The 17253-nt window shown below is 38.6% G+C and overlaps 1 protein-coding gene and 1 non-coding gene across 13 annotated transcripts in view; both read left to right on the forward strand.

Annotated features, from left to right (window-relative positions):
• UNC79 (unc-79 homolog, NALCN channel complex subunit) overlaps positions 1–17253 on the forward strand; it is a 239232-nt gene that overhangs the window by 90112 nt on the left and 131867 nt on the right. For all 12 annotated transcript variants that reach the window (XM_072839735.1, XM_072839727.1, XM_072839734.1 and 9 more), the window contains exons 8-13: positions 934–998; positions 5835–5923; positions 6552–6592; positions 8790–8818; positions 14058–14287; positions 16142–16313. In XM_072839735.1, coding sequence (XP_072695836.1) covers positions 934–998; positions 5835–5923; positions 6552–6592; positions 8790–8818; positions 14058–14287; positions 16142–16313 — 626 coding nt within the window. The remainder of the gene's footprint in view (positions 1–933; positions 999–5834; positions 5924–6551; positions 6593–8789; positions 8819–14057; positions 14288–16141; positions 16314–17253) is intronic.
• Positions 4567–4672, forward strand: LOC140640707 (U6 spliceosomal RNA). The gene has a single exon (XR_012037349.1). It is a non-coding gene; the product is annotated as a U6 spliceosomal RNA (small nuclear RNA).

The raw sequence follows: 17253 nt of genomic DNA on the forward strand, positions 1-17253 counted from the left end.
GCCAATCATAATCCTATATGTAAGATCTAAATATGGCAATTTAGAAACAGTGCCCTATTTCTAAACATGTAATTTTATTGCATTTTAAATGATGGAGTATTGTTAGCTAAGTGCTTTGGACTACTGAATCATCTAGATGATGATAATTACTTGTTGCGACTTTCATTCTGATCTATCCCAGATCGCTTGGTTCTTATATCCTCCTTCTCTGTGCATACTGTGTTAAGGAGTGGGTATTAGCAAACTAGCAGGGGTTAGTCTGTGAGTCACAGTCTGTGGTGTGTGAGAGATATATTTCATTTTGGGCAAGAAACTCATCTTTCCACTCTCCACATTTGATGGGAATGGGGTGGGACATGGAATAGTGGAGGTTGACTTACCATTCATTTCAATTATTATCAGTTTGAAACACTTCTGGTGCCAGAAATTGAGGATGTACAGCTTAGTATGTACTAAAATGAAAAGTGCGATGTTGAGAACCAAGAGATAGAGGTTCTAGTCTTAGCTTGTCATTTACTAACTCTGTGACCCTAGTGGGCTACTTAGCCTTTTTAACTTTCATTTATTCATATATGAAATGAGGTTAATAATCTGCTGTACCTATTCTACAGAGTTGTTGGCAGGATGAAGTGAAACCATAGAGGTAAAAACCTTGGAGAACTTATTAATGATATATCATTGTGAGGTAATATTATGGTACTGTGTATGCCACCTTATACTAGCTTGTCTCTCCCCATGGGAAAATAGATGGAGTTGTGATATCTTTGTTCAAGTTTTAAATTTGTCATAGATTTTAAAAATGTTTATTTTAGGAAGCCTCTCGATGACGGTTCTACTTAGGAAGAAGAAACCTAGTGTAATATCTACTATGCTTTTACTAGGGCACCAATAACTTAAATAAGAAGTATTTATCATCTATACTTTGCTTTACAGCTTGGAATCCTATCCACTGCCAGCACATTGAATGCCACAATGCAATTAACAAGCCAGCTGTGAAGGTACTGTTTTATTAGACCTGGTGCCATATTGTATTGTCAGTGGTCAGATTATCAAGAGCAAATTGCTAAATGAAATGGAGTAGGTTCCATCCTTCTCTGTAAAGCAGAGAGGCCAGTGCTCTATAGTACACTCATGCACCTCCAGGTTCAATCTGACTGTACTTGGTGGATTGGTTCAGGATGGGGCAATGAATAGTGGTGACTGGATGTTTGGCGACGAGTTCATGGTCAAGTGCTGTGTAGCAATGAGTAATTATCAGAATAATCCTGGTGAAACACTTACATAGTCCTTACTTGGCTTCTATCTGAGTTAATAAACTCAGGGAGATGTACTTTGCCCCAGTTTCACTAATTTCAAATTATTAGTGTCTGGTGTATAACTGCGAATCCAAGAGTCCTACGACACAAATAGATAAAATTGTTAAGTCTTGACTCAGATCACAGATATGTTTAGTCAAAACGACTGAGAGGTAGTTGGGCAGCAAACACATGGAAAGGTATGTTAGAGGTAAGGGAACCGTGGTTTAGAATGGCCAAGACACTTACCTAAGCCAGAACCGGGTACCTTGGCTCTCAGCCTTGTTCTTTTTCTACTACCACAAATTCCCCTGTTTTGTTATAACCCTGAATCTTTGAATTTAAATGTTAAGAAAAATAATCACACCTTTTAACCAAATTATTTATGGTATATTTGTTGGATACAATACTTGGCTGAAGAGATTGTGTCTGAGTTTGCAAGGATTAACTTTTATATTATGAAGAGTGGGAGTTAGGTCAAGTCATTAGAGTTCACAGATACTTTTTAGGACCTAGTATCCTGGGGGTTTACCTCCCTTCTTCTATAGACAGGAAGACTGTAAAGATTACCAAATAATAGAAACATAATAGTATCATTTTATAGAAACAGAGGAGAAAAGTTAAAATGAGATATAAAAAATATAAATGGAATGAAAAGAAATGTAAATGGACCCCAAAATGTGTTTCATATACCAGAAATGTCAGGAATGCCAATAATAACATTGTCATCTAGATGTATCTTACTAACATTGTCATCCAGATATATCTTCTGGCAGAGGACGTTCTTGTATTATTATGCTTGATCTCTGGTTTTGATAAAGGCAAATTGAATGAATTTATGTTGAGGAAGAGCAAGTGAGGGTAAACTACCAATGGTGGTATAGTCTCACCCATTCTATTATGAGTACTCCTCTGAACTTCCACAGACATTTGGGATTCAAAGGTACTTTTCTTTGGTCTGAGGACATTTTGAGCTAAATACCTGTGAGTTCATGTATTATTTATAGAATTCAGCTTAATTCTTTGGGTGATGAGAATTGCGTAGCTTCCTCACTTTAGTTTCTTTATCTGTTTCCTCTTCCTGCTTGTGTTAAAATGCCCTCTTTTGGTTCACTCAGACGTCAACAGAAAGGAGGTCTTTTTGTCTGATTTTTCCACTTATTTTTTCCTTGACCTTATGTCATACTGCATTCTCAGGAGTTCTCTGACTTCATTATTAGTAAATGATTTTTGGTTTTCCACTCACAGAAGTCATCATGAATTAGATTTTCTCCCTCTCTTCTACACAAACAGCTTAGTCCACCCCTCTGGCCCAGCTTTGCTTTGCCTACAGGCTGTTCCCCATAGCTAGTCATGCAGGACAGGCAAAACCATCCTACCTTTGTCCCATTTTTAGGTGAGGTGAAATTCACATAACATAAATTCAATCAATTTTTACAAATTATTATTATTATTTAAATTCAATTAGTCAACATATAGTACATCCTTTGTTTCAGATGTATAGTTCAGAGATTTATCCATTACATACAACACCCAGTGTTCATCACATCGCTTGCCCTTCTTAATGCCCATCACCCAGCTACCCCATCCTCCATATCCCCCCTCAAAGTGAATCATTCATTGGCATTTAGCACATTCACAATGCTGTGCACTATCATCTTTATCTAGTTCCTAAACATTTTTATCACTCACCCCCCCTGCCCCCAATTTTACTTTCTGAACTCCAGTGTTCCTAAAGAATTTTCTTTTGTATTTTTACTCTGCTTCCCTGGGAAGGTAACATTTTTGTTAGTGCCTCTTGTGCTGGGGCTGTTTTTGCATGACACCAGGTCTGGCTCAGTATTGTTTTTTCATTGCAATATGAACACTCCCCAAACCCATGTATATATGACTATGTGACATATAGGTCGAGGGTATCCAACATCTAGATACTTAGGGAAGAATATTAAATGAAAAGGAAGTCATCCTTTATAGTATGATGCCAATTTAATTTAAAAATCACATAGATGTATATTTATATTCATATTCATAGTGGAAAAACAACCAGTAAAGCTCATCAGAATGTTATTAGTGATTACATTGAGAAGGCAGGTTAATGAGTTATTTAAATTTTCCTCTTTTCTCCATTTTCCTGAGCCTCTACATTGGGCCTAATTGTATTTTAAATGGAAAATAACTATTTTTTAATGCAGCAGTCAGATATGAACATATTAATGTGTATGTAAACTGACCTGTTCAGACTGTCCACAAATGGGTCTTATGAATGTAGGAGTTTTTCCTTTTGAACAGAATGAAAAAATGTCTTTACCTGACAAGAGTATCAATGACTCATTGGAAATGAAAGTGAAGTAAGTATATTGAAGAACAGGTCTACACTGGGTACATGGTAAAGACTCAGGGAAAATGAATTTATCCTCACAATATGCATATTATCTCCGTATTCATGAGTTTTAGCACTAGGCAGTGATGATTTGCCAAATGGAAATGTATTATCTATTTTTGTTGCAATACACTGCAAAAACATACTTTTTTTCCCCAAGATTTTATTTATGTATTTGAGAGAGAGAGACTGAGACAGAGAATGCAAGAGCAGGAGGGGCAGAGGGAGAGAGAGAAGTGGGCTCCCTGCTTAGGGACTCAATCTCAGGACCCTGGGACCATGACCCAAGCTGAAGGTAGATGCTTAACTGACTGAACTACCCAGATGCCCCCCAAATGTACTTTTTAGGCAAGAGCCAAGAGGTGTGACAGTATTCAAAATGAAAATATGTTACTTAAGAGTTCATTATATCACACTCTGCTTTTGGTTTTACTTGGTTTTGTTTGCAGATCACTTTATAAAATACTTTATAGCCCAGATAATTATATAAACGAGAGTTAGCAAACTATGGCCCACAGCCGAATCTGGCCTGCTAACTGTTTTGTAAATAAAGTTTCTTTTTTTTTTTTTTGTAAATAAGTTTCATTGGAGCACATTTGTTTGTGTATTGTCTATGGCTGCTTTCATGCTACAACAGCAGAGTTGAGTAGTTGTGACAGATAATGTATGGTCCCTAAAGCCTGAACTATTTACTCTCTTGTCATTTATGGAAAGTTTGCTAACCCTTCATTTAACACACCAAAAAGTAATTATTCATTGCATCAAAGGAGGTGTGAAACTTATGAAAATTTTCACACTGGCCCTCTAGCATGAAGGAATATATAATTTACAGATTTTGATGATATAACAATTGAAATTTAGGAATTCCAACTCTTGGTTTCCCAGTCATTGTGCTCACTTCAGCAGCCATACATTAAAATTGGAATGATCTAGAGAAAATCTGCTTGGCCCCTGCACAAAGATGATACACAAAACTCTTCAGGTTTTAATTTTAAATGACAGGCTGCTTGGGTTATAAATTTGGTTCATTTTTCCTCCCTAATCAGTAAAAACAACCAAAGAAAAGGCAGAACAGAATTCCAGAAGGATCTGTGTCATAGGCATATTAACTATACAGTCAGCTATAGCATGGATTATTTCTTGTAGGACAGGAACAAAATTAAAAATGACTTTGGTAAGTCATAGAAATTAAACCTGATGTAAAGTACAAAGTTCAGCTAGTTGTGTTCACTTGATTTTAAACATCCAGGTATTTGAAATACCCTGATTCAACAGTAAAACAAACGCTTTTCATCTGTGTCATTAAGCTCATGGAAACTCAGCCATATATAATGCAAAACTGAACAGGGCACAGCAGGGTTAAACGAACTACAGGTTATGCATGGAAGGATAAAAACACCTAAAAGTGCGACATTGGATGGTTGATATAGAACTTCGCTTCAGAGTAAGAAAAGCAAATTGCTCAGTGTTAGGCCACACATGAAATTTTTTGAATGAAACTTCTAAGAAGCAAAATTCTCCACTGCCAGAATTTTGGTATCAGTTGTGATTTTTAAATTTTAATATATTTTCCTTTTCCGAAAGAGAGATTGCTGTGTTTCCCACTTTCTTTTCTTTTCTTTTCTTTTTTAATAAGTATTTTTTTTTTTTTTTAATTCAGAGAGAGAGAGAGACTGAGGGGCAGAGACACAGGCAGAGGGAGAAGCGGGCTCCATGCAGGGAGCCTGACGCGGGGCTCTATCCTGGGTCTCCAGGATCAGACCCCGGGCTGCAGGCGGCGCTAAACCGCTGCTCCACCGGGGCTGCCCTGTTTCCCATTTTCAAGCAGGAATGAATGCACCCGTAACATAGAGGCAATTCCAGCCACCACTGAACAAGATTTTTCCTCCTTGTGGAATGAGGGTGGATTTGTTGACACTAGTTGTTACTTAATTGCAGATAACAGGAGAAATGAAATCCCACAGTAGGTGGATTTAAATCTCCAGTGTGGACTCATCAGCCAGTGCAGGAAAAGCATCTATAGGTTAAGTGGGTTTTACTAAAAATATTTATTCTATTTGCTTTTGAAAATCCGTCACAATTGAAACCTTTGCATTCACAATATGGGGGGTGTAATAAACAGCAAAGGAAAGTTCATTCTGCCTTTTCCTGTGTTTCAGATGTGTATAGACCCTTCCCTGTCAGTGGCTCTGGGGGATAAACCACCCCCATTGTATCTCTGTGAAGAATGCAGCCAGAGGATCGCAGGGTAGGTATAAGTATACTCCAAGAAAAGGAAATAGAGCAACAAGGGAAGATAAGAAAAATCAGTTGGACTTAAATTGGCCACATTACTCCCATTTCCCACTAGTCTCTTTGTTTTTTAAAGGTTCATTTGTCAGATATTTGATATATAGCAAACTTTCATTTGAGAGATTTCAGCTTTGAAAAATTGCAATATTTCTCCCCGTGCAATAAGAGAAAGCAATTCCATGTAATAAAGCAGCCCCAATTTTCAAGTGACCCTGTTAAAAGCCACAGAGAAAAATAAAAGAAAATCGTGGCTTTCAAACATGACATACAATTCAAATGGGTTCTCTTTGCTTGTTAGTTCTGCAGACTCACACTTAGCGTTGTACAAATCATGCTGTACTTTGGTTTGCTTAATTAGCATCTGGAAAGTATCATTTTTAAAGCTAACTGAATATGATGAAATGCCTATAATTTATAATTTCGCTGAAATCCATTAGACATTTAAAAAGTTTATTATGACAGTGCTCTTAATTACATTTACTTTCTAGTGAAGCCTTCTAGCAATAGCATGCAGCTTATGAACATTCATGTGGAAGGGTAATGTTGCAAGGAAGCTAAAAAATGAATTTTGTTTTTCTTTATAGGGACCACAGTGAATGGTTGATTGATGTTCTTCTGCCACAAGGTATGGTTTACTTCAGAAAGGATGAGTAAGAAGTAATCATGACTAATGGCATGGTTGGTTTGTCTCCTTTTATACTGTATTATTTGTATTATTTTACAAAGACAGTAATCAAAGTATTATATGCTATGAAGAGTCATTGATACGAAACATTATATCAATGTCGTGTTTATAGCCACACATTTAATAATAAAGGAAGAGGTATAATCTCAACCTAAGTTAAGAGTAGATGTTGGAATTAGGATTCCATATGATAAAAGCCTTGCTGAATTATGTCTTGAGAGATATTCTGTGTAGATAACAGGCATTGCCAATATTTGCTGTGCCAGGTCAGAAAGAGAATAGAGAATGTGAATGGAAAGAATACTGAATAATAGGTCTTTCTCCTACCACTATTATTAGCTCTGTGTTTTGGGGGAAAGTCATTTAATGGCTCTGAGACTCAGTCTCCCAGTGAAACGGGGATAAAGTATACGTGACTCATCTCAGTGGAAAGATGGGATGTGTGATTCTCGCTGTTTGTTAGCATTCTGAAAGCCAAGTCTGATAAGTTGGCAGGTCCCAGACAGAGCATTCCTTTACACCTCTGTATGCAGGCATTGCAGCCACTTAAGTGGAGGCTGAAGTGACTGGGGGAAGTATTGAGGAAAGCAGAGGAAAGATGAAAGGTGGAAAAAGCTGGGGATACACTGAGCACAGATCAAGCCCATAGGAGGAACCTGATACATGATTTCAGCGGTAGATAATAAAAGACTTTCTGTGAAAGGCCATATTTAAAAAGAAAAGTAAAGACCTTATGTTAACTAAATTCTGTGAACATTAGAAAAAAACTTAAGGCCATTTTCCTGATTACACGATTTCTTTATAGTCTTTTAATATTAGGTAGTTTCAACTTTAGAAATAAATTAGTTCAGTGAGTGCTCTCCATTTGTAAAATGGATCAGTAATGTTGGCCTCTACATCCTTCAAAAAGGCATTTTGAAAATTTGTATAAAGATATCTGTGAAATGATTTGGGCATGTATGGGTAAAAGTAAATTTTCCCCCCTTAAATTAGGCTACCCAAACCTTATAATTTAAGGTTTGGTCAGGATCCAAACTATCCAATATTTTTAAATATTGGATATGTTGCTGAATTCTGGTCACCTTCTCCAGATGATACTCATCTTTGGAAGAAAATTTATAATGACTTCTAATTATTTATCTGGAGATGTGACACTAACTTCAGGTTAAGACAAACTCTGGATATCAAACTGGCAAATAACCTTTAATTATACAAAACCAGTTTTAAAAACTGAGTTATAAATTTTTTTGACTTGGCATCCACTAATTCATAATTTCCAGACAGTTTGGGAGACATTTACCTTTGATCTTTTAAAAAAATTACAACCTAGACTATACTATAAGTAATGCTCTAGTTCATTTTTTGAACACTTAATATTTCAGGGGGAGTGTTAACATATTCTTGGAAAAATTATTTTCAGGTACTCTCATGCATTATTTTTCATGGAAATAATTGATATGCCCACTGAAAAGAGTTTGTATCCATTTGTTAAGGTCAATCCCGAAGTAGACAGTAGTTTGACATTCTTACTCCAACTGGCCAGTCCGTGGGTTTGAAAATTACTTTCTCTGAAATGAGCATGCAGCTGGTTTTACACTAGTTAAGGACTGATATAAATCAATAGTTCAAGTCTGAGTAATCCAAGTTAGTAAGTTTTTTCTACAGTTTTGAAATAGCAAATCATCTCCATGGTGAAGCTCTAAATATATCACATCAACTCGGTGTCATGTGTAATGGAAGAGCAGTAAATGGGGAATGTAGAGACATTATCTCTAGATCTGTCTTTATCATTGATAGCTTATGTGATGCTGAAGAAGTCATGCAAATCTTGATTTTGTTCTGTCAAATGAGATGAGATTAATGTTATTTTAATTTGATGATGACATGATCTGAATTCTAAGTCATGTCCGAAGAGGTTGAATTTCTTGTAAGAACAGGTGAAGTTATTTGTAGCATGCAGGAGTTCCTGACCTCATTAAACACAGGTAGATGACAATTAATAAGATAAGAGAGAAGCTGTTTGGGCCTATTCTAGATATTGTGTTACTAAGCTTGTTTTTACTCCCTTTTGTGGCTGCCCTTATATAAAATGGGCTGTCTTTCTTTGTTGATATGTTGTGTACTTTCCCCCTTACAGCTGAAATATCTGCTATATGTCAGAAGAAGGTAAGAGCAAACTATCTGTGTAGTGGGGCATGATTTGCTGTGTGTATGTAAATTCATTCATTGACATCTGCCTCATTTCTGCCTCCTGGTTTCCCAGTATGTACATGTCACTGTATTTGCAGAGGGGGAAAAGAAATAACTTAGCATGTAAGATCGCTGTGTCCCAATGGTGTGTTTCCATTTCTGCTTTTGCTCACCCATCTTATATGCACAGTGTTTTGATAAGTAATTGGAAATAAAAACATATGTGTAACTCTAATTACAAAAAGCTTTGAATGACCCTGCAGAACCTGCAACTTAACTTTGGAAAAGGATGTATCTTGTATGCTCAAAGTCTTTCTTGTTTTGAAGTGGAATGCAAATAGTCCAATATATGTGTGTCAAACATACCCAGCTGACTGTTTGAAAATATTCATTTATATGTAAGCTGAATGATACCTCTAGTTAAAGATTTTACCTTCAGATTTCCTTTACCCATTTTTCATAACAATTTCCCTAAGCTATTTCCATCCTCTTTTCTTGTTCTAGTTGAAAAGTACAAGACAAGGTAGTGTGGTGTCATACAAAGAACTCTGGCTTAGTTGGTTGAGACACTTGATTGCTGGCCAGCTCTGTCCCCATCTACCTGTGAGGCCATGTACAAGTCATTTAAACTTTTTAGGACTTGGTCATGAATGAGCACCTTTAGAGGGCTATTTCAGTTATCTATTGTCATATAATAATCCTAAAAAGTCGTGGTTTGTAATGGCAGATATTTATTTGCTCACAGATCTGTGGTCAACTAGACAGTGCTCAACTAGGCAGTGCTTTTTATAAACTACTCCAGGCTCACTCATGTGCCTGTAGTCAACTGGTGGGTAGTCAGGGGATTGGCTGGTCCCAAATGACTTCACTCCTACATCTAGGGCCACAGCTGGGGCAGCTAGGAGGCTTGGGATGACAGGGGTGGCACCCTCCAGGGGGCAAGGCTGGATTTGTTCACAAGGCAGCAGTGTTCTGAGTGAATGAGAGAGTAAGTTGCAAGGCCTTTGAAACTAAAGCTCCGAAGTCACATTGCATCATGGCAATTCTGTGGCATTCTGCCGGTCAAAGCAAGTCCCAAGGGCAGCCCAGATTCAAGGAGAGAAGCAATAGACTTCTCCCCTTTAGAGAAGGAGTGACAAGAATTCTGTGGTCATATTTAATCTACCATAATCCACCCTCTGGACATAATCACTTACATTTCTCATATGTAAAATACTTCCACCACCTTACAAAATCTCCTAAAATCTTAAATCCATTTATGGCTTCAATTCATCATCTTGTGATCTGCATATGGTCTAGTTCCTGATGAAACTCCTTGGGTGCAAATTCTCTTGATCCAGAGACCTGTGAATTAAAAAGGCAAGATATCTGCCCCCTTCACCCCCTACACATGATGATGAGACAGGGACAGCATAACAGCATTGAACCTCCGTTCAGAAGTGGAAGTACATCACTGTCAGCAGATTTATAACAGTTCCAGCCACGAACATGTCAACAGTTCTTCCATCTCCAGGGACGGCAGATGTCCTTGACTAGGATCTGGTTTTACTTCCTGGGCGTTGTTCCCTAATCCGTTGCTGGTCTCCTGAATTCTTTGCTCTACTCTTAGGCATCTTTCTTTTCCAAGAAGAAATGGTACATGTTGCAGCTGAGAGACTCCCTTTGCTTGTCCCCTTCATGCCATCCCACAGACTTCCATTCATATTGAACTGTATCTGCCCCCTTTATTTTAAATTGGTGGTGCTTTTGCTAGTAAGACTTTCTGTAAAACTCTGGATTTTTAGTAAATCTCATTGAAATTCAGTGCCCCCAAAGCACATCCATAATTCTTTTGGGGGCAGTCTTTTCTATACTTCGGGCATTTTGGTCTGCCCTTAAAATTATTAGAAGCCCTGTTCTAGCTGAAAGGCTCAATGAGGCATTACCTTATATCCTTCTGAAGTTTTAACAAAGGATCATGCAGCCAGTCAGCATACGTTTGATTTGATTTTTATTCTGAGGCTATTTTCCTACTTTGAGAATCTTTTATAAATCAGAGAGACAAGGGTAAGGAACAGTTTTATATTTTAAACTGCATGTCCTGGCTCTGGTTATATGCCTAACATATTTGGCATCCAGAGTGAATAATTTTTTTAACACTGCCCTCCTTTTTACAACAAAACTATTTTTAATAATAAGCTTCAAATTAGCACATTTTTATTACTTATCCTTTATTAAATATGATATTGTATATTTGGAGAGCATTCATTAAGTTCATAATAGTTCAGAATTGCTTGAGCTTGCTTTGGGTACAGTTGTGTCTCCCTCTTGTGGAGGACAGATTCTGACATTTGAATAGTAGGTTTGAAATAGGAATCAAGATGGTAAAGGTAAAGAGACAGACTTCGATTTGTTTCCATTCTGTCATTCTATGAGACACATTGGAGTTACTTTTTTATGTTTAAAATTCAAAGCAGTGAAACTGAGTAGCTGGGGAAACCATGCTCAGCTGAATCTGAATCTAAGGGAAGTCTCTTTAGTTTGCTTTTGAAATGAATGCATATAGGTGAGTCCACCTGGGTTGAGGAAGACTGTGGCTTGGAAATACATTATTAAAACTTTTGTTTTAATTGTTTTGTTTTAATTGTTAAAACAATTGTTTAGAACTTGAATCAACTAAAGGTTATTTTGGGGCAAAGTATTTTATTGCTGATATTACTTAGAACTGATGGCAATGGTGAGAAAGCAGGTTGACTCTTTGTTGATATTTCTGATGCTAGAATATGCAGTAAATCCAGATAACAGCATAAAAAATCACTCAAAATGTGGCAGCATAAGATGACAGCCATTTAATTATGTTCCTTGATTCTGTTGGTTAGAGATTTGGACGGGGCACAGTCCATAACCCGTTTCTGCTTGGTGATATTTAAGGCCTCATCTGGGGACACTTGAGTAACTGGGGACTGGGATTATGTAGAGGCTTCCAAGATCATTGTTTGGGCTCTGGGTGGGGATGACTTGAAGGCTGGGCTTAGCCAGTGACATTGACAAGAAACTTACACAGTGCCTCTCCACATGTCTTGACCATGGCAGAGTTCTGAGTATCCCAATAAGGAACCATCTGAGGAGAGAACATTTCAAGAGGGCCAGTGAAAGCTGCAGGTCTTTTGAAATCTGGCCTCAGGAGTCATATAGATATCACATCTGCCATATTCTCTTGGTTGAAGCAGCCAGGAGCTCATCTAGATTCAAGGCAAATGGATGCATACCTAAGGATGCCAACCCAAAGGGCCTCGTCTGCAACTGGACTTGATTTAAATGACAAGACCTTAAACCTCTAGCCAAGAATTTGCATGTGGGAAGAATGTAAATAGTTTGGGACCAGAGATAGGATAGTTAATCTCAGGCCTTAAACTTCAGGACTTTATTATAGTGAATAACTACCCACTAAACCCATATCCTTATCCTCTTGTTTATAGAATAGTGGGAATCCCAGAGGAACAAAGGCTAATTATAACCAAGAAGAAAAAATTAAGCACTAAGAATGTGCTCTGATATATACCACACTGCTAGTAGTGTGATATTGGTTTGGTTGGGGAGCAGAAGCCCTAAGCCAATAAAGATTCATGTCCTTCCAGAATAAAAGTTAGCATATGAGAAAGAAAAGACACAGCAGGGAAAAATATACCACTTGGAGAAGGCATGACTGACTTGGATGCTCACAAGACTTGGACCTCAGCTGCGGAAGAAACACAACTGTATTTTAACAAATAAATTTTAAAAACGTATTAATAGAAAGCAAGATTATAGGGATGCCTGGGTGGGTCAGTGGTTGAACATCTGCCTTTGGCTCACGGCATGATCCTGGGGTCCTGGGATCGAGTCCCGCATCGGGCTCCCCACAGGGAGCCTGCTTCTCCCTCTGCCTGTATCTCTGCCTCTCTCTCTGTGTCTCTCAAGAATAAATAAATACAATCTTAAAAAAAAAAAAAAAGAACAAGATTACAGAAACTTTAGCCTTGCTTTTATAATTTGTTGGCCCGAGTCCTATGTAGAGAATGAGATATCCCCACACTAGTACACGGAGCCTCATGCTAAAATCGAAGTGAAACAAACCTTACTTTGAAATAGTCATTTGGATAGCCAGTTCAATATGTTGTCAGTGGTTTGAGTTAGGTTTTATGCTTGCTTCGTTCTTCTATCTCCTCAAGAGATCTGTCATGGAGGGATCTCAGATCTTTACTGAGCTCTGCGTTGTCATGGCTTAGGGTAGGACATCCCCTAGAGAAGGTATTCACATCTTTATAAGCTCTATTGAAAGACTGAAAAGCTCTCAGGACACAAGATATTGAGTATGTGGTGTGGCATTTCTAACAGGCCCGGGACACATATTTTTATGGAGGTCAGGAACATTTCCTGACAGCTCCTTAGATGACTTCATATGCATGGTGCACCTCTTTCCTCTGCCTCCTGTCAGGGCAGCTCTGACAGCAGCACCCCCTGGACTCTGAATTCTCTCCGCACCCCTACTTTTCTCATTGGCATCTCTTCCTTTGTGGATTCCTTGCCTGTAGTTGATGTCAGGTGATTCTATGAATGGTTCTTGCTGTGTTTTGCCATGTTCCCGTGGTGTCAGTCAACATATTTGACATATTCTTTGGGTCTCAAGGGAAAGAGTGCTGGTGGGAGTGGGCAGGCAGCCTGCTTTGGGCCATCAGCTCAGGGCAGCATGCCCCCCTGCCTGTCACACAGCAAGGACAGAAGAGCTGCACTGGAAAACTGCTCTTTCAGTGGTGGATTTGGTAATTTTGAAAGTTTAATCTGACGGTTAAAACTGTTCCTTTCCTATTCTGATGTGCTGTGATGCACTCTCTCTGGACCAGAGTTTCAGGCTTTTTTTTCTACCTTTCTGCTGAGGATTCAGAATCCAGAAAGCACCCTACCTCCCACTCCCACCCCATGACTGAGATAACTTTACAGAGGGCTTTCAAACATGGTTCCACTCATATCTATGATGTTTCTGCCACTCACACTAATAGAGACTACTTATCTTTATTTTTAACTATGCCTGAAATCTAACCTATTAGAGATGACCTGTCTTGTAGGATCTTTAGGAAACTTGCGGCCTCTTCTGCTGGCTTCTTAGCTCTCCATTCTGATGTTCTGATTCCTAGCCAAATTTACTTCATTGATCAGTTTTAGTTGATTCCCCCTTCCCGATTTTTTTTGCCTCTAGAACTGCAGTTCTCACGTAAGAAGAGCGGTTGTCACCTGCTTTTCAGCAGGGTGCTGTGGCCGTCACGGAAACAGGCCGGTTCGGTACTGCAAAAGATGCCACTCGAATCATCATAGCAATGAGGTGGGGGCCGCCTCAGAGACCCACCTATATCAGACCTCCCCTCCACCAATCAACACTCGGGAATGTGGCGCTGAGGAGCTTGTTTGCGCAGTGGAGGCTGTGATCAGGTAACAGGCAGCTTGTTTGGTTGGCCCGCCCCAAAACACTGCCTTAGCTTTGAGTCCCCCTTTGTACCCTGAGATGGTGCCCTCAACCAGCCTAGCCTCCCACCTTCCATGATGCAGTGACATTTTCATTCATTCATTCATTCAACCAATATTTTTAATGGTATGCCAGGCATGTGTTAGGCACTTGGGAGATAGGAGAGAACAGAATGTAGTCTCTGCCTTCAGGTTACCCCTGCAGGGACTATAAAAACAGAAGCACAGAACTGTGATCCACTATGGTAAGCACTTTGGGAACACAGAGCCGAGGGTGTTGGGGGAATGAAGCACAGGCGCCCATCAGAGTGATGGGTGGAAAGAGCCTGAGCCCAACCTGCACACAGTGAAGTACAGGAAAAATCTAGGTAATTTGGTACTGGGGTAAACCAGCAGCTCTGCAGTAAGCCAGGAGTCCGGTCCTATAGACTGCTGCTGGCTTTCTGTCCTATCACGTGACAGTAAAAGGAGCTTTGGAAATGATAACTTCCAGACTTGTTCTCTTTTTGTACAATATTCACGGAGTCAGGATTTTTAAAAATTAAAGAAATAGTATTAGAATGTTTTACAGATAGGGACTCTTTTCTGTTGTGTCTCTTATTCCATTGGTTAATACATGTAGAAATACAATAAATGTTTGTCAAATGAAATATTACAGAAATTTTAGAAGTCAAAAAAATCATACTGCTATCATTATGGTCAGTTTTACACGTTCTTCTAGTTGTATTCAAATATATTTCTTATTTATGTAACTCTAATCACAGTGTATCCACAGTTCTTTTTGATAAAACCTTATGCCATTAGCTCTTTTTCCATGTCATTGTATAGTTTCCATATTTACCATTTTTAGCAGAAACACAATTGTCATCTAGTTTATTTCCTTCCACCTTTAGATTTCTAGATTTCTTCCATTCTTCGCTATTATAAATTACTCTGATAGATATTTTTATGAATAGTGCTGTTTTTGTGTTTTTTATTTTCTTATGGTAGATGACAGATACGGTTGGCTGGGTCAAAGGGTATGAATATTTTGATGGCTGTTGATACATTACCAAACTGATTTTCAGAATGTGTGTATGAATTTATAATGCCAACAGCACTGTATGAAATGGCTAGTTTTTGATACACCCTTGCCAACATTGGGTTTAATTTTTTGATTAAAAAATATTTTAAAAACATTTTATGTATTTGAGAGAGAGAGTAAGCATGGAAGGAGAGGGGCAGAGAGAAGAGCAGACTCCCTGCTGAGCAGGGAGTCCTGCCAAGGGCTCCATCTTAGGACCCTGAGCTCATGACCTGATCCATGTCGTATGCTTAACCGGCTGAGCCACCCAGATGTCCCCAACATTTGGTTTTGTTTTTAAAAATTATGACTTGTTTAGCAGATTGAAAAAGGAGTCTTTATTGTTCATTTTCAGATCTCTGAATATTAGATATTGAATATTGTTCTATTGGGGTACAAATTCCTCGGTCTCTCCTTGTATCATGCATTTGATGTCCACATAATTTCATTTAGTTACAGGGGAAGTATTGACATCTAGTGGGATGGTTGGTAAATTGGAAGCCAGAACGCAGCCGTTCTGCTTGATTCCAATTGATTGGAGAAAGCAGTCTCTTTGTGTCTCAGTTTGTTCATTTTTGAAATGGGGATGGAGTTCAAGGAAGGAAGCAAAATTAGGCCTATGGGAGGAACTCCTGCCATTTGAAAGGAGAGCCATCAGGAATGTTTGAGTCGGTACTTAGGAAATAGTTACTCTGAATAGGTCATAACCTAGAATGTGTTTTTCTGGAGTCTGACTTGACATTGCTTGTCTTCGGCAGCTTGTTGAAAGAAGCCGAGTTCCATGCTGAGCAGCGCGAATATGAACTGAACCGCCGTAGGCAGCTGGGCCTTTCATCTTCCCACCATTCCCTGGATAACACTGACTTTGACAACAAGGATGACGATAAACACGACCAGAGGCTTCTCAGTCAATTTGGGATATGGTTTTTAGTAAGAAAATACCTTAACTATTCTCTGCTCTTTATTTCTCACAACATTGCACCAGTGAGGAGTATTTTTTTTAAAGAAGGAAACAGTAAATAATGAAAAGTTAACATGAGCAGTGGGACTCTATTCTGGGACAACTCTGGGTGGTGCAGTAGATTTCCCTGGGGAAGCCTTTTAAAGAATAGCAATGCCCAGATCCCACCCCAGAATCTTGGGAACTTTTTAAAAAAGCTCCCTGATTGATTCTAGTGAATAGCCAGGTGTCAAAACCAGTGGACCAGACCCTGGACTGTTCGAAATGCACCTTTGACAGAAAACAATTGGGAAAGTTGCTAGGGTATGTTGTAAGATCGTGGAGTCAATGTAATGTACAGATGTTTCACATCCCATCTATATACACGACATTTTTCTTGAAAATTCAGTCTCTGTGGCACTCTGAATAAGCATTTGTGACAAGTCTGCATACAGCGAGAAAAATTAGAGCTGTATTGACACGAATTCGATAGTTTTTGACTTATTCAATAGCAACATTCATCCAGTAAAGATCAAACATTCTGCTCCCAAATTCCACGTAAACTGAACCTGCCAGTTGTGTAGAGAAGCAGACTTTTGTTTTTGCCCATCGAAGACATAGAGTAAGTCTCCATATCTCTTTCATGTTTTTACATGTTTACCCAAAAAAGTCGTGCTTTGTTTTGTCTTGCCAAATGGATATTTAATTGTTAATTTCACATGTGTTGCTCCTAGAACTTATTATCTAATGACATACTGACTGCTATTATGAACTCTTTGAAAGCAAGGGTAGCATTTTGTTTATTTTGTACATTCCTGACCCCTACTATAGTGGTTAATAAAAGATTATTGCAGAATGCATAATGAATAACTGATGAGCTGGGTTTTTTTAAAAGCCAATTTATAATGCAATGAATTAGGAGGCTTTAAG

Source organism: Canis lupus, chromosome 9, assembly GCF_048164855.1.
Source record: "Canis lupus baileyi chromosome 9, mCanLup2.hap1, whole genome shotgun sequence".
Taxonomy (NCBI): domain Eukaryota; kingdom Metazoa; phylum Chordata; class Mammalia; order Carnivora; family Canidae; genus Canis; species Canis lupus.